Source organism: Marmota marmota, unplaced genomic scaffold (assembly GCF_001458135.2).
Source record: "Marmota marmota marmota unplaced genomic scaffold, marMar, whole genome shotgun sequence".
NCBI classification, from domain to species: Eukaryota; Metazoa; Chordata; class Mammalia; order Rodentia; family Sciuridae; genus Marmota; species Marmota marmota.
The window spans coordinates 41171698-41195394 of record NW_026000005.1 but is presented as its reverse complement, the minus strand read 5'-3'; the positions used below and the strand labels follow the sequence as shown (position 1 = coordinate 41195394).

The following is a 23697-nucleotide window of genomic DNA, read 5'->3' as shown; positions in this document are numbered from 1 at the left end:
GACATTAATATGTTTTAAATTGCAAAGCAGAAAGGTCATGAGTTTTCATTGTTTTCTTCTGAGACATACTTAACATTTTATAGGAATCTCAACTTCTTTTTAATCTGTGGCTTCTAGGCCTGAAGAGCGTGCTTTAAATGGTTCATAATGTTCCTGCAAGAACACTTTAATTGCAATTTGAAAGCTAAGTAATAGTCTCTGTTGAATTAGATTCCAAGTTATAATATTCCTCTCATTTACAAGCTAATAAAGCTAAAATTAGGGAGGACTCTCGACCAAAGATATACAGCAACTTTGAGGACAGAAATCAAACATAAGCACCTGGACTTTTGACTTTCTTTTCTGTCTAAACAGTATGCTTTCAGCTTCATAGAAAAATAAGGTGCCCAACTTGAGGGAAATATTAACTCCCTGAAGCCCACAGTGAAGATCATTAGAAAATTACTAGTATAGTTAAGCAATTTTAGCTGTTAACTTTATTTCAGTGAGAATATGCAGATACTCTGCCCTGTGTTTGATTGTCCTAGGAACGTACATCCACAGAAAGCCTTGTACATGAATATTCAGAGACTCAGAGCCCCAAATGGAAACAGCCCAAATGTCCATCAACTGATGAATGGATAAACATAATGTGGCATATCCATACAAGGGAATAATATTATTCCTCCATCATCAAGAATGAAATACTTATACATGTTACTACTTGTAGGAACCTTGAATGCATTATGCTGAGTAAAGGAATCCAGTTACAAAAGACCACATATGTTATGATTCCTTATGTATAAAATTTCCAGAACAGACAAATCTATAGAGACAGAAAGCAGATTAGTGGTTTCCAGGGAATAGGGAAAGGGAAGGCATGGAGCAAACTGCTGGTGGAATATGAGGTTTCTTTGGGAGGTGGTAAAAATGGGGCTGGGGTTGTGGCTCAGTGGTGGAGCACTTGCCTGGCATGTGTGAGGCCCTGGGTTCGATCCTCAGCACCACATATAAATAATTAAGTAAATAAATACGCAAATAGATAAATAAAATAAAGGTCCATTGACAACTAAAAAAATATTTAAAAAATTAAATAGTGAAGATGTTTGCACAATTCTGAATATACTCAAAACTACTAAATTCTACACTGTAAAAGGGTGAATTTTATGGCATCTATCAATTACATCTCAACAATGCTCTTATTTAAAAATGAATCTAAAGTTGAACTCTAGACTTCACATATGATGTAAGTAATAAATGATAGAGTTCCAAGAAGAGAAATGTGTGTGGGATGAGCTATATGAAAATAAGATACTAGGGCCTGGGTTGTGGCTCAGTGGTAGAGCACTTACCTAGCATGTGTGAGGCACTGGGGTCAATTCTCAGCACCAATATAAACAAATAAATAAAATAAAGGTCAACAACAACTAAAATAAGAAAAAGAAAACTTGTAATCCATTGCTGGTAAGAATAAAAAATGAAAAAGAAAATAAGATATGGAAAGAATAAGGAAGAAAAACAAGTTTCTGAGAAGTGGAAGAGTCTGAGCAGAGGCTCTCTGAAGGCTGGTGGCCAGCGTGGAAGAAGCAAATGACAATTACAGGATCCATATTTACTTATTTATATGTGGTGCTGAGGATCGAACCCAGGGCCTCACACATGCCAGCCATATGCAGAGAGGCGTGAAGGGCAGCCATATTGAGAGAGGTATGGAGGGCAGGCTGTGGTGGTCTGTGTCCTGTCTTGGACACAGACACAGAATGCTTTCAGCTTCATAGAAAAATAAGGTGCTCTTCCTGGGGCCACATCTGTAGGCCCTAAGCCAAACAGGTTTCTTCATAGGGCCCTCCTGAGCAGTGAGCTCAGACTGTACCCTTTGAGTCCTGGCCAAGAGACCCTCCTGGTACAATGCATATCTTTATGTTGTTGGGCACTTTGCTCCTGCTAACGCTCACATTGTTTCATATGTAGAATGTAAGATTATTATGTGTCAATCAAAATCAAATTTGTTTAAGGAGATGAAAATGTTAATTACCCTGATTTGATCACTACGCACTGTGTATATGTATCAAATTATCACATTATAATCCATAACTTGGTTAAATTAAAACAATAATTAATTTTTTTTCAAATAAAGAATGTTTTTGTACTTACCCCCTTAGAGGTGGTGAGGCATATTTTGAAACCTAGAAAATGAGTCACAAAAAACAAAAACTGATAAGAATTGTTTAGTAATTGGTCAGTACAAGAGTGTAACTCCTTGAACCTCTTCCTTACTCACATACTTAAATACTGTGATGCTATACTAAATGTCAACCAGAGTTTTTATTAAAAAAAAAAAGTCCCCATTTTTGACTTGGCTGGATCATGACAATGACAATTATTCAGTATGTATAATTGCTTGTCAATTGTGCATTTTCCATAGTTTTCAGCAAACCAAGAGTGGCCTTCCCTGTAAAGCACAGTGAAGGTACTAAAGAGACATTCTCGTTTATTTAAAAATAAGTAAGATAAAAATCACATTAACACTTTTCTAAATGTGGCAAAAAATGTTATTTAAGCAATTATTATAGGTGTCTTCTCTAATAGAATAAAAGGCAATATCAGTGTCAGTAATCATGTAAATTTGGATGAAGTTCACTTTTAAAACACTTGCTTAGGCCAGAATTCATCATGAACTGGGAGTTACAGTTTCCATTGAGAAGCTGTTGACTTCTCTTGCTAGGACTGATCGATTGCCTTGAACACATCATTTCTGTCCTCCTTCATGAGCAAATGGAACCTGCATTAATGTCAGAGGAAGCTTTCTCAGCCCCAGGATAGGAAAAGCAGCCTGTTTTAATCTTTGACAGTGGCTTTTGGCCAACTGAGAAATATCTCCTCTGTGTTTGGAATGAAGTCTTCCCTGGTCACTTTAGCCAGCAGAATGGATGGTGGCTACGACAAAACCACAAGGATTACCCACAGTAGGGTAGAAGGAACCAGAAAGTGACAGGGCTGCAGTTGAAGGGGTCTGAGCATCCTGGACGTGACATTGCAAACACCAGCCTGCATGCATCCTTTCCAGACGCCTGATCTGTGGACAATTAGCTCCTTATGAAACTCTTAACCACCAGTACGGGAGCTCGGCTGATAGCCAGTGCAGCCTCAGATCTGTTTTATGCTCTTGAACTATACTAATTGTCGACCAGAAGTTTTATAAAAAAGAACAGGAAGTCTGTTGTGGCCAAGGCATTTTCTAGTTGTCTGAAAACATCTATTTCTCAGAAAAGAAATTCTTTGTAACCATATTAATACCCTTAACAAATATGATCTTTATACTTCTTATTTGATCAATTCATTTTTGCTTCAGTAAAAAGACATTAAAGAAATCTAAAATAAGTGCAACACTACCACTGTTTTTAAAGCTGAAACGTGATGGAGGCCTTTTGCTTTTTCAGTCAAATGCTCCAGTATAAACAAACTACAAGTGAAATCAGTGGCATGTTCTAGGCATATACTATACATGTATACCTTTTGCAAGCCTTATGTACTTGAAATAAGGTATCAAATTACAGCAAGTGCCTAGATATTATAAATTAATATTTCCAATTTATCACATGATTTTTTTTAGAATGTTTAAGCTACAGTTGTAAAACATCATTTTATGACTGACATCATCAGGAGGCACTCAAGGCATGATGAGGCAGTTTTTGTAACTCCACCTGCGTGAATTTCCAGTCTTATATGTTGTTCATGAGCACTAACTTAGGCATGAGGGTCAGTCTTTGCTCTATGACATCACTAACCCAGTAGCCATATGCCTACTGTTCCCAGAAGCCTGAGCCCACTCTTCTGAAACTTATTTAAAAAAAGAAAGTGACTTAATTCAGTAAGTATTCACTATATTTCACTAAGCCACAGAGCTGTGATCTTGGGACAACAGGTTTACAGTTTTACTGTAAGCTTAATGTGGAGTCCTGTTTCTCTACTCTCTCGTCTGATGGACTTACAGTAAGAATGCAGTGGAGTGACGTAGGGGGAAAATGAGAACAAGGAACACTTGGCACTTTGTTTTGTACAATAATTTTTATCATAATCACTATAATATAGAAAAATTTTCAATTAGAAATAAAAGAATCTCTAATATTTCCAGTAGATTAGATTGTAAAATGTAATGTTCTCTGGACAACAAGCAAGTGACAAACCATATGTGTGAATTACCTGTCTAAACAAGAAACAAAATCATCCCCAGATAATTGAAATTCAGCAATAATCCCCAAAGCTCAGTTTAACCAGGGCTCTTAAACTTTTCCAAACTTTCAAAGAAGTTTATTTACTATTTATCTCCTAACAGATTGAAGAATATAAAATCAACAACTTGACAGAGAAAATTCAAAATAAATTCAAAATGTGAACTCTAAATAATAACTCAGTTGACGCTATCACACTCCACCTGGGAAACAACCACACCCTGATTTGTCCTCATATATCTGCTGGTTCTCTGTGTCTAGAATAGTTTGGATTGGTTGCCACAGCCCTTTCAAACTACCCATACAGTGGCCCAGGGATTCCGTCTATGGCTGTTTTAATGTAAGTGTTTATTGGGCCGGGCGCGGTGGCTTACATCTGTAATCCTAGCTGCTCGGGAGGCTGAGGCGGGAAGATCATGAATTCAATGCCAGCTTCAGCAATATAGCGAGGCCCTAAGCAACTCAGCAAGACCTTTTCTAAATAAATGTTTAAAAACAAGGGCCAGGGATGTGACTAAGTGGTTGAGTGCCCCTGGGTTCCGAAAAAGGGAAAAAAATGATGAGTAGTTAATTTTACTCTATGATATATCTGGAACACAGTTTTCCCATTATTTTTTGTCCATTAATCTTGTTAGATTCACATGACTTTGTTCCTCTTTCACAATGTCAGAACCCATGCTTTCCTAAAATGCATATGCATGCACACACACGCATTGCACACAATCACACATAAAAACACATAAGCTAACATGCTCACATTCTACATAAATGCACACTACATAAACTTACACCACCACACATGTACACATTCAAATAAAATACACCCTCATGCACAATCACACTCTCACACTCTCATACATATTCAGACACAACCACACGCTATACTCAGGCACACATACTCCACACAGACATGGAGTACACTCATGGGCTTACACACACACACACACACATCTCACACTGAACATAAATATATATATTCACATGTTCAATAAAGTCAGCAAATAATCATTTAAGCACCAAACTTGACACTTAAGTTATAACAGTGAACGAAACAGACAGAATTTCTTGCCTGCATGCCCAGGAATGAAGAAAAGGGGAATTTGAAGAAAATATGAGTCTGGAATTGGTAAAAAAAACAAACAAAAAAAAAAAGGAATGATAGGAACAATGCTGTCTTTGGTGGCAGAGCTCTCTGCAGTATGTGTGAAATCAGAAGACTAACCTCATGGGCCCCTGTCCTTAACTGTGTCCAAAACTAAGCATGAATTTGAAATCTTATCTGTATCAACAATCAGTCCAGAATAATGCCCTTCATCTGGACTGGTCTAAGTGAACTTTAGTTTGTGCTTTAGAAACCGTGATGGCTCACTGTGATTTGGAGAATATGCTATTTGTACTGTGGATGTTCATAGACACATTCTCTCAGCATCTGTTTAACCACGAAGGTGCCCAGACTACAGGAAGCTGATGGCTAGTGATGCAAAACTTCTGTTTTAGGGCAAACCCTACTCCTCCCCTGCTTGAGTACACTTAAATAGGAAACAGCCCATACATTTCCATTTTAGGTGTTTTAAGAAGTACTTCATATATCAAATCATGTTTAACCACTTAATAGGATATTATTTGTGTAGAATGAAAAAATATTGTGCTAATTTAAACAAAAGTAAAGACACCAAAAACATGGTGCATTTTCTTCAAGGTTCAGATCTTCTGAACATTGACCCTCTTCCACCCAACTTTGGCTGTGAGCATACTTAAGCACACACACACATGCACACACATGGTTCCTGAAAGGGCCACATTTGCCTTGTTGATATTTAAGAGATTATTTAAAGTAGCATTAAATAGCAATAGCTTGGTACATTTTTACCTTTATTAATCTTAACATGAACAACAATGATGATGAAAAATAAAAGATTATGATAAAATTAAGCTAAAGTAGAAATATGCAATGACCCAAATTTTTGTTTTCTGCAGAAGGGAGAAAGAGCTTAAAATGATGAGTTTCACTGAAGGAGCAGTGAAACTGATCTGATTCATTAATCCCTGTGGCAATGCAGTAGTGACAAGGAATGGGATGCTTGGACCTTCTTTCATAGAGAGGAAGTTGGGAGAACTACACAAGTTTCTCTGTCTTGCTATCTCTACACTAAGCTCTAGAACAACTTCCCTTGGGGGTTTTCAATGTAGTGATCTGCTTGGTACCTTTGAAGATGAGGGTTTAATTTCTTCTCATTTTTCCTCTCAGGCAGCCACAGTTTCTTGGGATATCCGAACATTATACTCAACAGTACCCGAAGATGCAGACCACAAAGCAGAAAATTTGCTGGTGAAAGAGGTAAATATGACGCTTCTAGTCTGTTATTTTACAAAACTTTTGCCTTCCCCAGGGAATACTGAATGCAATTTACTGTTAAGTACCTACCATCTCCCACTTCTCTTCAATGAACACATGCTCCCAGCAGCCTTTCAACTGTCACCTAGCAGGAATTTCCCATCTTCCTGTTATCCATGTTTCATTAATAGGTGACTGTTAAAGTTTCAGATTTTCTTTTCCTTCTTTTTTTTTTCCCTTTAGTAGAAATCCCCATGTTGAGAAGTATTTGAGTACATTTAATAGAAAGATTTCACTTTCATTTATTTGCAATGCATAGTAAGAAAGACCATACTACATGAGAATTTTGGATAATAGAGTTTCTATTTTAAGGGATATTTTTCTTTTGAGTACTAGCCATGGAAATAGTTATGCTTAACTATTTCCATAATAGAAATAAGGTTAAGGGGATATTGATAGAGCATCTCCTTATATTTAATTGAGATATAAGAGGCCTACAAATCGGTTTCTTCATCTTGTACCCAGACTCCAGGCCACGTTAGGGCAGGGATTGAGTCAGGACACAGCAGTTTTTAGAAGACATTTATTGAATGAATAAATGAAGCCAGTCCTAGTCCTCCTTTTATAGAAAAGGCAGTGACAAGATCTAGACCATCAAGTCAAACTAAAAATAGTAGTGTCTAAATGTGGCCTTTAATTCTAAGAAAACAGTGTGTGCCCATTAGAAATTAATTAAAACCACATTTAATATTAACACCATGCACAGTTCTGAAACATATTTGACTCAATGCAAGCTGGACTTTTTAGTGTACATATTAAGGCTGATCTGATTGATTAATCGTACATATTTTATGCTGTATTATACAGTCCAGATCATTATTTGCATGAATTCACATGTTGGGTTTTTTTGGTTGTGTGTGTTGTTTTTGTTGTTGTTGTTGTTGTTTTGACTAATTTGCTTATACTGCATTTATTTCCAAAGTTCACATTGAATTACAAGAACTTCTAAGGAGATAGAAAAAAAAGTGTACACTCAGATACCATCAGGGTATCTGAGAATGCTGTCTTCATATTTACTGATAAAAATAATATATGATGTCAGGATCATAGTATTTTTGTTCTAGAAGAATTTATTGTCTAATAGTACATTGTGTTTTTTTTTAATGTCTGCAGATCCTTTTCTGTACTAGAAAGCCAGAATCACTGAGACCAGCTCTACAAAAGTCCAGTAGTATATTTATGTTAACTTTGGCAGCAGTTGAAATTATCATGATTTTGAATTCCCAGCTAAGAACATGTAACCAGGTCTTCCTGCATGTCATGTTGTGTACTAAAATATTGCACTTTCTTCATGAAGACCCTTAACTTTGTTGTTCAATTTATTTCCTATTACCTGATAGTTTCATTCCAATTCCAAACCAGACATTTTTAAAATCCATTTTCTTTTCCTATTATTAATTGCTGATATATTTTAAAAAGCTATTGATTTCTAATAAAAATAACTAGTTATTAAACTCTTATCCCAATAGTTATTTGATTATCAGATATATAGTATCTCATCTGCAAATAAATTTTATCTTTTCTACCAAGTATATTGTTTCTTCAATTTTTAAATTTTTTTATTTGTTCTAATTAGTTATACATGACAGAAGAATGCATTTGACCCATCATACATAAATGAAGTATAACTTCTCATTCTTCTGGGTGTACATGATGTAGAATCACACGGGTCATGTAATTATATTTGCATATATAGGGTAATGATATCCAATTCATTCTACTACCCCTGTACTTCCTCCCTTCCCTTCACTGTCCTCTGTTTCTTCAATTTTTGCCTTACTCTGATATCCAATATCCCTAAAACAATGTTGAATAATAATGCTAATATTTCACATCCTATCTTCATCTTTGTTTTAGGGGGAAAACTATTTTCTTTGCTGCTTTATGAAATATGGTTTTGCTTGTTGGTTTCTGATGTCTAAATCATGTTTTAAGAAGTGTCTTTCTTAGTTTCTTTTGAGTGTTTATAAAAACTTGCCACACTCTTGTCATGTGCATGCTTGGTCTTTTAATAGGACAACTTTTCTGCTTTAGATTAGTACTATAATAGAATTAATGAGTTTTTCTCTGCATTTTATTTGCCTTTCTAGTATAAACATTTTTGTTCAAGTTGTATTATCACCTTACTATGCTATTGTATTTGAATTGCTACTATTTTATTTCAAAATTTTGCATTTATATCCGTGAGTGAAACTTGGTTATAGTTTGCTTTATTTTCCTCCTTTATGTTAGGGAAATGCTATCTTTAAAAAATAATTAGGGAAGCACTAACTTTTTTCTGTGCTGTGGAATAAACAATCAAATGACACAAAACACTATCTAGAATATTCAAGTGCATATTTAATAGAAGACTAAAATGTTATTTAATAGATGGTAAAAGTGCCTCTGCGAAGTCTTTGAGGAAGAGTGAACAACTCAACAAATAACATTTGGCTATCCATTTTGGAAGAAAATTGTTAGGTGTGTATCTCATATTACATAAAAACTAAACCCTAGATGAATGAAAATATCTAAAATTTTTTATACTTTATTTTATTTGTTTATTTTTATGTAGTGCCGGGGATCGAACCCAGTGCCTCACACATACTAGGCAAGCACTCTACCACTGAGCCACAACCCTGGCCCTGAAAATATCTAAATTTTAAAAGCAAAAGTTATATAAATGTAGGAAAACATTTTTAAGTGGGAAGTGAGGGGAAAATGAACAGATTTAACCAAATGAAAATTTTAAATTTTCATACGATGAATGGTATTATAAAGTCAGAAGGAATATTTAATCAAAGAAAATATTACTCATGGTATCTTTTGCCTAATATACTGAATATTCAAAATGAAGTTCAAAACAAAAAAAATGCAGTTGGTGTGGCCAAGAGGCACACACTAGTAGAAATACAAACAAAAATTATGCATAATATCTGAAGGGAGAGAAATTTTAAGATGAATATAATTTAATGGTGGTGGAAATACAGTAAAAGAAATACTCTCACACAGTATTCAAAATAGGTCTATAACTTTTGAGATATAGTTCACAAATATCTTTTCAGTAGCATCTATAAATATACACATGCATCTTATAAAAACAAACACATCTTATAAAAAAAGTGCTGTGTACTGCTGCTTTGGAAATTTGGAATACCAATAAGTAGGGTAGGATTGAAACATTTCAACACATTTGTTTTTGGTAACAATATACAGTCAATAGAAACTGTATGTGTGTGTGTGTATATGTGTGTGTGTGTATGCATATGTTCATAAATAAATAAATACACACACACACACATACATGTATATATACTTAAATATCTTAATTTGGGTGTTCATGATATATTGTCAATATAAAAAAGCAAGTCACAGAATGCATAGTGTGATATTAAAGTTATTAAAAGTATAGTAAACCTATAAGCATATGTGCAAATATGTTTATATAAGCCTAGAAAAATGGGGAAATGTGTACAAATTGAACTCATGCATTGGCTATTCAGAGGTTTGGGATGATAAGGGGAAGGGGAGAGATTGATTTACAGTCTATATAATTCTATCCTGTTGTGGTATTAAAAATGAATGAATTTTGTAATAAAATATTTTGGAAGAAATTATGTAGAATAGACTTTCAAATGTTGCCAGAATTGGAAGTGTACCAAATCTATTACCTAAACTTGTCTCTAAAAGTTAAAATTCGATAATTCTTTGTGTCATTGGTTAGCCCTCTAAGAGACTACTTCAGGCTCATGGTTTGGTTATTGTTTTAGGATGGTAATGAAATGTCATATGGAGTCCTCAAATCTCCTGTGCACTCTGTTTTGATTCTACTTGCTGAGCTTGTTCGTCAGGCATAGAAATCCATTAAATTCATCTGACTGTCAATTCTTGATCATTTTTAGTGTAACTACTGTGGACTTATATATGATTCTTTAACTTCAGAGACTTGTCATCTGATGGTGCTTTCACCTTTTTGTTAGTGGGTGGAGTATTTGTGTCCAGTTTTGCAGTAATTGCCTTTTGGCTGTGAAAGTTGCTCTCATATGGACCAGGGCCCTTAGCTCTTTGCTGTGGGTCTCTGTACAGAAGGCTCTGGGGCCCTTGGACTGGTCATTGGCCTCACACCTCCTCCTCAGGTTGTTGGCAAGCATCCCTCCGAGGTGGGGCCAGCCAGCACAAACCTTAATCCTAGGACCGACTCAAGACTCCTAAGGGCAATCTCTGGATGCAACCACGGGTTCCAATTCAACTACTTTCCAGGGGAAAGGACTTTTTGAAACCTAGACACATCCACAGTATTATTCTAGGTTCTTAGAGGCCTTTAGTTTAGTGTGTTTCCACAACTTCTGCTCCACACCTTCAAATGTCCAAAAGGACCCATTTTAGAACCCCACCATCAGCTGAGAACAAGTTGAACACAGTATTTGCTCTTCTCTTGTTATTTCTCCTGGGAGGACATTTCTTACCTTCATTTTTGTTCCTTGATTTCCTTTCAACTCCTCGCAGCCTCCTTTTCTCACTTCCACCCTCAGCTTCTCACTTCTCCTAAGAACTGCTCCAAAGAGAAACCAAGTAGAGTGCCTTTCACCCCAGACCCCCAGGATCTTCCCAACTCGTATTTGGTTTTCTTCTGTAACACAAACAAATCTTCTTGTCCTGCTCTTCTCGCTGTATGGATCTAAGGCAGAAAAGGAGGAAGAAGGAGGAGGAAGTCTGAGAAGAAACAGTTTTATTCCCTGCTAATTTTTTTGTGTCACTATCATTGAAAATGCTTCAAACCCTCTCATGCTTTTGCTTGGTTTTAAGGATGGAGACAAAGTGTGATCTGTGATTTATAGGATGGGAAGAAGAGAAACCCTAATTACAAGTATCCCTCAATGGTAATATCAGTAGTCAAGCCTGAAGACAACAGATTTTTAAAAAGTGATCACCAGTGAACTGGTTCAAGATGGAGAATGGTTTAAGGTGGAGAATTATGCTAGCAGACAGTCTTGACTTCAATTGCTAATGCAGAAAAACCTTTATGGACTACCTACTTTGTGCCAGATAAGCTACATGCAGTAATTCCAAACAAATATTGCATCATTATCATCATTGCCTCTTAATAATGGGAAAACTTGTCATAGAAAGGTGAAGAAAGTTGCCTAGCCAAGATCAAATAGCTGGGAATAGACAGATCCACATCTGGGACACAGACCATGTAGTCCAAGGTCCTGGACTCTTGACCACAATGCTAACTACCATTATGGTGCTTTGTGCTAGTGGCCTTCTGGGAGGAACACCTCTCTCAGTCTTTGCCCTAATGACAGCACTGTAGTTTTTGCCAGGTGATTCTGATGCACATAGTCAGTGGACTACAGCCCAAGAACAGTGGCTGAAATTTTGAAACCCTATTAAGCAAGGATTAAAATGAATTCATAAACTTTTGTAAGGTTTTTGTGGCAACACATGTTTGCCTTATCACAGCTGCTGTACTAAGCGACCTTTTTGTGCAACCCTGTGCTAAATTGCCCAGCGGCTCCCTGCAAGGTGGTAAGGACAAATTTTATGGTTGCTAAGAAGCAAATTGGCAAGAATCTAGTTTAAACACATCAAGCTCCATAAAAATTTTGAGTTCTCTCTCATATCACCACTTTGACAATTCTCAGTCTCTTGTGAGAGGCAGTAGACATACTTTTCTTTTTTAATCTTGAATGGCTTCATATTTTTAATGGACATTAAATGAGATGAAGTGTCTGTCTTTTCTGTTTTATCTGTTACTCTCCTCCCTATCTATTAAGAGGAAGGTTAAGTATTTCCCACACAAAAGCCCAGGCATATTTCACATCCTGTGAAGCACTTCACAGCTATGTGAACATCTAGCTTTGGTCTAGCAGCAGTGTACATATAGAATTATTTTTGAGCACTGTAATGTGGGTATTATTAGCTCATTTTACAGCCTGAAAACAAGCTGTACATGGTTAACTAAACTGGCCTAAGTTTACAAAGAGCCCAGATTAAATCTGCTGTTTCAGGCCCCATATTCAATGTTCTTACCCACCTTATTGTCTCTGATCCCTTGATAAACTATTCAAAACCATGTGCTTCATAGCCTGACTTGGTGAAAACATTTCCACATCCTGCCTCAGTCTCTCCATTTTTATATTGGACAATTCATAATTCTGATGCTATGATTCTGAGAACAAAAATAGCAACGTATGAAAAACTTGGGAAATGACAACTTGGGAGTATTGTCCTTATCTGATCCTTCTAAGTGACTTAACATCAACATCTATAACCATTTAAAGAACAAAATCAAACACTTCCGGGATTAAAAAACACTCAGCTCCCATGCGGGGAGAGGGCAATTAAAGGGTCTGTAAATAGGGCACAGAATTCCTGAGCAAAGCTTCTACAGCAGAGTTTCCACTTTAATACACACAAGGGCATAACATAAAGCTGGAAGTTCAGCCCACCAACAAAAACTAAGCCCTTGGTTTGGTCTCTTAATAAAAGAAGATGAGGGAGTGGAGCATTGTGAGATACGGGGCTCAAGAGGAAACAGCAGCCCAGGGACCACTTGAGCTGAGTTGGCTAGGAGAAACTCCCACCAAGCACTAAAGAAGCAAGTTGCTCCAACCACAAAGCCCTCTCCAATTCATGGAAGCCAGTGCTCCTGCGGGAGGAGAATAGCCATGAAGGGAGCAGAAAGTAATGAATCCAAGCGTTCAAGTCTCACTGTGGCCGTGGTATAAAGCACTTGGGAACTGATGAGGCCTGGAAACCACCTGCAAAATGGAGGCAGATATCTGTGTCTGTGTCTGCAAATGCACACCTGCACACACTCACACACACACACACACGATTGTGTCCTGTCTCTATCAGACTCCTAAATTACTGTGACAAGGATAAGTTCAGATTTTAAGCAGGAGTCTCAAGCCAGAAATGATGAGATTCTCTGGGAAGTAAAATAATGAAATCAAGATCCAAGCCTAAATAGAAAATTTGAATCAGATTTAAGGCAGAGTAAATGTTGAACTCTTTAAGCTTCCATAGAAAATTCACACTAAAAATATCAGAAGTCCTCATCTTCATGGTTTAAATCAAGGCAGCCAGGCAGTTGACCGAGGCAGAAGGACAGGTCTACAGCTCTCTCTCTCTCTCTCTCTCTCTCTCTCTCTCTCTTCCCTCCCTCTCTCTCTCTCTCCCCCTCCCTCTCTCTCTCTCCCCTTCTCTTCCTCCCTCTCATTCTCAACATCTAATTAGCACATATCCGTTTTGAGGATGTTTTAGAAGGAATATGACATGAAACCTTTTCCACATGTATTGGACCACAGAGAGAAAGACTGTGCATTTTCCCCCAGATGTTTGAGAAACACTATGGAGAGATGCTGATATAAATCTGATCCAAAAAGATGGCCAGGAAGTAGGGACATAATACAGTTCAAATAAAATATGATCAGCAATTAGGTAAACCTCTGCACACATTGCTTTGGAACAGATGCTAATGAAGTAAAACGAAATGTTAAAGCCCCCAAGAGATCAAATAAATTGGTTGTTTCTTTTTGTGGCCAAACCTCCACTCTTAATTCTTATTATTGGTGTCAGTAATGCCTGTCTTTGTCCATGGAGGTCTTGTGATACTGCAACAAAATTCCAGACAAACCTCAGTGATGCGTGTTCTGTGATATATAGAATTATAAGAGTAGAAAAGGTTTGATTTTAAAGTTAGAAGTAAATAATAATGATCACGAAGGTCAGAGTTACACTTTGTTAGCGTCTCAATCCTCTACCTAGCTGTCACATTACTCTTGCTTGCGGAAATGTATATTCGATGGCATAAGCAAGTTGCCTTTTTAAGTATAGAAGAATCTGCTGTTTACAATGCAGTTGGATGGAGTTAATTACCCTGTTTTACAAAGGATTGGATTCTTTACATAGAAGCCCCTTTCCAACCGACTGCTGCTACTGTGGGTCAAATAGCAGAAGTTTAAGTATATGCAGTAAAGGGCATCAACCACTGAGGAAAGGTTGGACAGGGCTCCATATCCAACATTTATCACTTCCTAAGCAGGTGATACCAGGGGGACGTGGCACAGTCCTGCCCTTGAAGGGCATGCTCCCAGGCAACACGGGGGATCAGATTTTCACATACAGACTGACAAGTGCACCAGGTATTAGTAAGGTAAAGCAAGGTCAGCCTCACCTGTAAGGAAGAAGAATAACTAAAAGCAGAACTAAGTGTGGAATGGTTGGCTGAAAGGATCCAGAAGCTGAAGAGTTAGGGGACGATTAATAGCCCAGCCAGGTGACAAATGGCAGGTGATTGTGGTACCAATAAAGAGCCACTGAGGAGATAGAGCTGGAGAATTTGGAGACCAAAAAAGAAAGTTCAGGAAAGAAATGTCTTGACAATGACTCCCATACTTATGGCTTGGACATAAGCTGGATGGTTGGGCCATTGATATAAATAAGGTGTCCAGAAGCAAGGCCATTTTTCAATCTTTAAGTTACCTGCCAAAATATTGTTAATTTATTGAAAAACAAAAATTTCACAAACACACATACACAAAAAAAATGATCAACGAATGATCAGATATTGCAAATGAATCATTTGCCTCTTTCTCTCTTTAACCATTTGGGCTTAAACAAAAGGCATTCAGCCACTTCAGGAAAAAAAATGTAAATATTCAAAGAAGAAGCCACATGCAACTTCATGGGAGTAAAGGAGATAGGAAACAACTGGAGTCCTAGGAAAAGTGAAGAAAGTTACAGAGGAGGGGGCTGGCTACAAAACAAATTCACTGCTTTTCATTTTTGATACCCGAAAAAAAAAAAAAACCTGTATCTATGATTTGAGGGGGTGGGTTGCATATATAAATATAAATTAAGTAAAATGAATGTTGTTTCCTAATTCTCAAATATGGATACCAAATGAATGATTTCAGTGCACTCGTGAGTGTTAGACTAGAACTCAGAAAACTTGGTGTTGCTCCCTCTACAACTGAGTTTCATGATTTGACACCAGGGCTACATGAACATTCTCTAGCTCCAGCCAGTTACCTGCAAATGCCGTAATTTTACTCTTCTTTAAGGCTGAGTAATATTCCATTTTGTATATATACCACATTTTCTTTATCCATTCATCTATTGAAGGGCACCTAGGTTGGTTCCATAGCTTAACTGTTGTGAATAGAGCTGCTATGAACATTGATGTAGCTGCATCACAGTAATATACTGATTTTAAGCCTTTGGGTATAAACCGAGGAGTGGGCTGTGACTGGGTCAAATGTCGCTTCCATTGCAAGTTTTCTGAGGAATTTCCATGCTGCTTTCCATAGTGGTTGCACAAATTTGCAGTCCCACCAGAAATGTCTGAGTGTACCTTTTTCACCACATCCTCACCAACATTTATTGTTGCTTATATTCTTGATAATTGCCATTCTGACTGGAGTAAGATGGAATCTTGGTGTATTTTTTTAATATTTTTTCCAAATATTTATTTTTTAGTTGTAGTTGGACACAATAACTTTCTTTTTATTTATTTATTTATTTGTATGTGGTGCTGAGAATCGAACCCATGGCCTCTCACGCACCAGGTGAATGCTCTACCGCTGAGCCACAACCTCAGCCCAGAATCTCAGTGTAGTTTTGATTTGCATTGCTCTCATTGCTAGAGATGTTGAACATTTTTCATATATATTGTATTTCTTCTGTGATGTGTCTGTTCAGTTCCTTTGCCCATTTATTGATCAGGTTATTTGTTTGTTGGTTTTTGTTTTTGTTTTTGTTTTTTTTTCAGTGTTAAGTTTTTTGAGTTCTACATAAAGAATCCTGGAGAGTCATGCTCTATCTGAGGGGCAGCTGGCAAAGATTTTTCCTCCCATTCTGAAGGCTCTCTATTAACATTCTTGATTGTTTCCTTTGCTGTGAAGAAGCTTTTTGGTTTGAGGCCATCCCATTTATTGATTCTTGGTTTTACTTTTGTGCTTTAGGAATCTTGTTGAGGAAGTTGGTTCCTAAGCCAACATGATGGAGACTTTGGCCTCCATTTTTTTGTAGTATGTGTTTATGGTACCTTTGTCTGGGATGAGATGACTGTATTTATATGGGTTTGTCTCTGTGTCTTCTGTTTCACTGGTCTCTATGTCTGTTTTGGTCCCAATACCGTGCTATTTTTGTTACGACAGATAGTGTAACTTAAGGTCTGGTATTGTGATGTCTCCTGCTTCACTCTTCTCACTGAGGCTTGCTTTGCCTTTTCTGGGCCTCTTATTTTTCCAAATAAATTTCATGATTGCTTTTTCCATTTCTATAAAGAATGTCACTGAAATTCTAAATGGAGAAAAACTGAAAGTACTCCCTCTAAAAACTGGAACAAGGCATGGATGCCCTCTTTCACCACTTCTATTCAACATAGTCCTTGAAACTCTAGTCAGAGCAATTAGGTAAAATAAAGAAATTAAAGGAATACAAATAGGAAAAGAAGAGCTCAAACTACCCCTACTTGCCAATGACATGATTCTGTATTAAAAAGACCCAAAATTCTCCACCAGAAAACTTCTAGAACTCATTAACAAATTCAGCAAAGTAGAAGGATATAAAATTGACACCCATAAATCAATTATATTCTTATACACCAATGATAAATTAGCTGAAAGAGAAATTAAGAAAAATAGCCTCAAAAAATAAATAAAATGCCTGGAAATAAATCTAACAAAATAGGTGAAAGACCTCTATAATGAAACTACAGAACGCTAAAGAAAGAAATTGAAGAAGACCTTAGAAGATGGAAAGATCTCTCATGTTCTTGGATAGGTAGAATTAATAGTGTCAAAATGTCCATACTACCAGAAGTTCTATGCATAATTAATGCAATTCCTATTAAAATTTCATTTTGCATGTAGTTTTAAAAGATAGATTTAAAGTAAAGCTGTGTTTATTTCGTGACCTCAAAAACTTAATGGAGGAGCTGTGGCTATGGCTCAGCAGTAGCTCACTTGCCCGGCATGTGTGAGGCACTGGGTTCGATTCTCAGCACCACATATAAATAAATAAAATAAAGGTCTATCACCAACTAAAAAATATATATATAAAAAACTTAATGGAAAAATCAGGATATCAAAATATATTGTTTTTCCATATCTGGCCATCTTTTTTTGTAAATGATAACTGTATTCTTGTCATGGTCTGAAAAAAAATGGATTTTTTTACACTAAATGTTTAATATTTAAGGTAGTAAATATTTTTTTAAAAGTAAAGATTAAGGTAGATTCAAATGCATTTTTAATTTTCTGGTGGCATTGGGAATGAAATGTACCTGGAAAGACACCATTGGAAACAAAGTGGTAATGTATGGCACATTAACAACCCTGGAGATATTCATTTTCTATTCACTGAAATCCCTAGACCAGTAGTCTTTTTCCAAATATGAAAAGCCATTCCAATTCTAAACTGGCCTCCCCTTCTCCACAATAAAAATCATTCTAAAATGTTTGGCAGTGGGTGAACACAGTTGTACAATTCAGAGATCTTGGAGTTTAAGAATAAAACAGAACCCATTTTAAATTTGAACTTCAATTTTCAATTACACTGAATTATAACCCAGGTTATATGTCTTACCTGTGGAGACTGATCAGACATAATGTTGCCAAGGTTTTTTAGTACCATCCACTACTATTGGTGTCCTGAGTGACCAGTGGTAGAATCCAACTGGAAACTGGAGTATGTGTTCCAAGTCCTGCACAGGTGTGGTGGATGAAAGGCTAATTTTACAGTTTACGCAGTTGCCATGGCAGAACACATTTTGAAAAGAGAAAACAAATATTTTCATTCACTTTCAATTTACAGTCAATAAAGATCCTAAATGACACCTTAGCCTACCCAGAAATTCAAAGCAAGAGAAAGCTTTAAAATGCTTTTTACTTATGGCTGGCACCTGATATGACAGTCTGGTTGACATTGCACATGCATGCTTACAGAGCATGTAGTATTTTTGTAAATCAGAAACAAAACCCATTAATAAGATTGTGCCATGATTTCTGAAACTGAATCGTATTTGTATTATTTCTGTTATCCAAACTTGTTATTTTTTTCTCTTCTGACAAGAGCATAGAATAAGTTTTAAGAACCCATTAACTGTTTTCAACCTGTTTTAATGATGTAGAAATTATTGTATTTTAAAGAAACAGATAATTTGATCCAATTGAAGGGAAAAATGTTTTGTGTGCTTTTCTGCTTTTCTCTACAATGTCCGCATACAGAGTGACCACATGTCCTGGTCTGTAGAAATACCATCTCTTATATCAACTGTTGGAATGGACATCAGTGTTTGTGTCCTCTCTGAAATGCCTCAGGATAGTCAAAAAATTATTCAGCTATCCTTTCAATGCACAATTTGCCTCAATTCACTTAATTTCATGATGCCTCGTTTTCAACATTTTTATACAATAGCCATAATTACTTCTAAACTTTATAAAGAATGGTTGGAGCATGAAAATTATCACCATTATTTTACAAATACAGAATTAATCCCAGTGGGGACAAAGGGCCAAAATGGACACCTTTTGTGGTTGCATTAATCTTTCTGGCAAGAAACTAGTATATAATTAAATAAACCTCTATAGCCAGAAAGAAAAATAATTTTGCATCTAGAAAGCCATCTGTTACCTGCTTATTACTCTGCAGCCAGAATCTAATAATCAGCCCCTGTAAGAGAAGGACACATTGTTTTGCCAACCCCAAATTGCTATTTGAGGGATAGAACATGATTTGAATTGATTCTAATGATTCTCAGAAGAGGAGAGAAAAGGAGAAAAATGAAATATTTTCTTTACAGTATTGTAAGGCACCTTTTATGATTATCTCCTCTTTTCTAAAGTATTTAGATTTTTCAGAATTGTCCCAGTATCATTTTTAGTCATTTCTAAAGGACATAAAGAGATCACTCAACAAATATAAATTGAATGTTCACTAGGAACAGAGCCCCTTGACAGAGTAGGCATGTTCTTTTAAAGGGCTGATTGATGTAAATCACCAGGGTCCAGGTGTGAAGCTGAGCTCTGAGGCTCTTGGTTCTTGGTCAGACTCTGTAACAAGGACATGGCCACCTTATTACTCTTGTGAAAAGATAGAGCTGCATCTGAGGTGCAGCTCTCAGAGTCACCCAAGCTACTTCTTACAATGCAGATTATGCCCACCAGCCTGGGATTTTTGTTCAGTGGATCTCAGATGGCACCCAGGAACCTGAATTTTTTTATTAGTGCATTATAGCTATGCATTATATTGGGGTTCATTCTGACATAATTATACAAGCGTGGAATCGAATTTGCCCCAATTCAGTCCCCAGTACTTCTCCTTTCCCTGCTTTTCTCCCTCCCCCTGTTTCCTGTTCTATACCCTCCTAATCTGTCCTCTATGTACTTACAGTTTTTAGAAATTAGTCCAATTTGGATATACATAAAGGTGAAACTCACTGTGGTGCATTCATACACCTACATAGAAAAGTGAGGCCAGGCTCATCCCACGAGTCCTCCCTGTCCTCATTCCTCCTCCCTGTCCCTCAACCCCCTTCTTCTGCTCCATCCATCTCTCATCTATGTTCATGGTATTCCCTCCTCGTTTTTTGCCCTTAATTTGGTCTAGCTTCTGCATGTGAGAGAAAACATCTGACCCTTGACTTTCTGGGTCTCACTTATTTCAGTAGCATGATGAGGAACATGTATTTTAATGACCAGCCTCAGAGGATTCACGGCCAGTAGTAGGACATTGTCCACCATTTAGGAAACATTATCCTCATGGCACATAAGCCTTTTACCATGTTGGCTTTGGCTCTCTTTCTCATGTTGAAACACGTAGAGACAGAGAAGGCAAGCATCAGCGCTCCTCGAGCAGACACATAAGGAGTGAAATGCACGTCAGAGAGGGATTGCTGGTTGGAAAAACCAACCAGCTGAGCGAGCAGTTGCTCAAGATTGACAGTATTTAACTTGGAAGTATGCTGTGACCCTGTGACCGTCTCCATCTGAAAGGATCCAGAGTTGGTACTGTGAAACACATGCTGTGGGCCAGGAAGTCACTAGGGAGAACTGGGGCTATTGACTGACTTAGGCAGAGTTGTTGCCTGTGTCTGAATTTGCAGCAGATCATTTCAGCTTAGTCTCTGGACAAAGAGGAGCTGTAGTCATAATTATAGTAGTTTTTAATAATCTTCTTAGAGTGACTGTGTGGGCTGGCACAAAGAATAGAGAATGAATTTCTATGCATAACATTGCCAAAATGCCATAATTCTGTAAGAAAAAATGGTTATGTTTGTAAAATGTACTGGCTTTCTCAGAAGCAGAAAAATTGCATATTTACAAGGGTTCTTAAGAGTCATTTAGTCCAATCCTAATTCTTACCTACCCACCACCAGATACAGGAAACTTAGCAAATAAATTCAGAAGTAATTTGAATAAAATGAGTTTTTGATAATAAAACCTAATATATTTCTCCAAAACTCTTATCTTTATAAATCAAGGAAAACAAGTTGTTATTAGCAATTGTTGTGAATGTAAATTAAGCATGGAATCAAACTTTCTGAGAATGCTGATATTTAAAGCAAACATTTATTGAGTTCTTGCTCTACACTAGGTTCTTCACAGAAATTATCTATTTGAGCCTAGTGAACTTGGTATTAATTAGATAGTGGAAGAAATTTAAAGGTATTACATTGTATTCAGTTGAGATGCCACAGCTAACACGTGGCAGAAAAAAATTCAAAACCAGATCTGACTCATGAACAGAAACAAATATACCATCAATATATCCAGAACGATGATCAGATGTGTTTTTAAAAATATATGTGCTGAGGACTGTGGCACACACCTATAATCTCAGCAATTTGGCAGGCTGAGACAGAAGAATCACAAGTTCAAGGCCAGCCTGGGAAACTTAGTGAGATCCTCTCTCAAAAATAGAAAGGACTGAGGATATTGCTCAATGGTAAAGCACCCATGGGTTCAATCTCCAGTGCCAAGAGAGGGGGGGAAAAGTCTGCAATCATTAAACAATTCACAAATTAGCTGAATGGACTTTTCAACTCATATTCAGTTTGAAATCTTCCTTGTACCACGTGTAGAATCTAGGTCAGAAGCAAGCTGAGCATCTCCTTGCAGAATCTGACAAATATATACAACAGGAAGGAAGGAAAGAAGAGAGAGATGGAGGGAGGGAGGGAGAAAGGCAAAGGAAGCGAAGGGAGGAGAGGAGAGGGGAGGGGAGGGGAGGGAGGGGAGGGAGGGGAGGAATAGTTCTTTACCAATATAAGAAAGTGCCATATTTGGTTTTGGTCAGCAAATCTGAGGATTAACGTATCTCAGATTCAGTTGAGCCTGTGGCCTATTGTGAATGGCGTGAATAATGTGTGTGAGGATACACACTTATCATGGTTAAGCAGAGGACTACCCATAGCAGGAATAGACAATGAGTGAATCATGAATTACTGCATCTGTGTTCCACTAAAAACTGCAGATCAGGCAGTTTGCAGATAGAAATTATGTGGCAGTAACCTCAAATCCCATTCAGTATTCTCAATGTTCAATAGCTAAATCTGAGATCCAAATAAAGAAAATGATTTTACCAAGATAACATGAGGCGTCGGCACTAGTCCTGGGACAAGAGTAAAGCTTTGTAGCTTCTGGGCCATGTTCTGTTTGTGTGCATGTAGCTCATAAAGCCTCTGTACTGGTTTGGCAGGGTTTTTTGTTTGTTGGTTTGTTTGTTTATAAAAGATTCTTGGGCTACTTTGAGCAACCTATCTCAAGAAAATTATCCAACCTGGTTGGTCCTGGGGGAGGATGAGAAGGCCGTATGGGAAAAGATAAGGTCTGAGGCATTTTGTTGTTGTTGTTGTTATCTTTATTTTTCTCTCATGATGGCACAAGATTTAAAGTAAAGTAACCACTAAAAAAAAAAAAAAATCCTCTTTGTCTTGTCCTTTAAGTCTTTGCTCAAACATCACATTTTCTGTAAGACCTGACCTAACCATCCTATTTAAATTGGCTCCCTTGCCCCAAATCTCCCATCCCCCTTCTCCTGTTGTATTAGGAGGCTACAATTTTCTAACACATGGCACAGTTCACTTGTGTTTCCTGAATTCTAGAGGGCGTGGATTTTTGTTCCCTGTTCCTTACTGCATTCCCGTCACCTAGAACGATTCTAGGTACATGTTAAGGGCTTCGGAATGCTCACTGAACAAATTAGTAGATGAATGAGCCTCAAAACGGGCAGACTAGGGTATTGAATTAAGGTGTGACCTTTATGTTCTACTGATTTAAAGTAAAATTTAGGAAGCAAATGTAAATCTCTTGAGAATGCGCGAGGTGACAGAAAAACAATACTCACAGAGAAATGCATACGTAAAGGAAAACTGGGTACAACTATGTACCAGAAAAAAAGATCGTAAAAGGAGGAAGGGGTGAGCTTTAGGCATTTTTGTTTTCCATTTTCAATATATTTTGTTTCATTAAAGCAAGGTGAAGAGAAAGGAAAGTAGGGGAGAGGTAAGAACTTCAGTCAGGGAACTTCTGGCCCCCTTACTTGGAACGCCATGAGCCCCTCTGCTCCTTGTCTGAATCCTCGTCATCTTTGTCTAAAATGAAGATAAAACATTTTAGCCAAGAGCTGAGGAAGGCTCAGTTTTCCTCCTATTTCCAGAAACATGTGCTTTGCAGGATTGAAAGTTAATACATTGAGTTTTGTCTAACTACACTGCTTTGCTCACATTCCCCATCTTTGTAGACTCCTGGATTTCCTTTTCCTCCTCTCCAGGCTCATCTGTCTTGTTGCTGTACTTTTATTGAGGGGAGGAGAAGGCTTCCCTGTTCTTTTTTTCATTTGTCAATTAATTTATTTAATTTTTGAAACGGATCAATAGAAACATGATGATTGTCGCGTGACGTTAGGAGTAGCTGTACACTGTGCAACGTTGAAGTCAGGGTGGACAGGTCTTCCTCCTCCAACATTTATCATTTGTGGCAAAAGCATTCAAAATGCTTTCTTTCAGCTTTTGGAAATATGCAGCCCATAATCACTGTGGTGACCCCGTGGTGCAGCACACACCAGAAAGTCTGGCTCACGTCGGTCCCCACTAGC

General features: G+C 37.3%; 1 protein-coding gene across 11 annotated transcripts in view; it reads left to right on the top strand.

Moving 5' to 3' along the window:
- Dock10 (dedicator of cytokinesis 10) overlaps positions 1 to 23697 on the top strand; it is a 181351-nt gene that overhangs the window by 56624 nt on the left and 101030 nt on the right. For all 11 annotated transcript variants that reach the window (XM_048808623.1, XM_048808618.1, XM_048808620.1 and 8 more), the window contains exon 3: positions 6460 to 6549. In XM_048808623.1, the coding sequence (XP_048664580.1) occupies positions 6460 to 6549 (90 nt within the window). The remainder of the gene's footprint in view (positions 1 to 6459; positions 6550 to 23697) is intronic.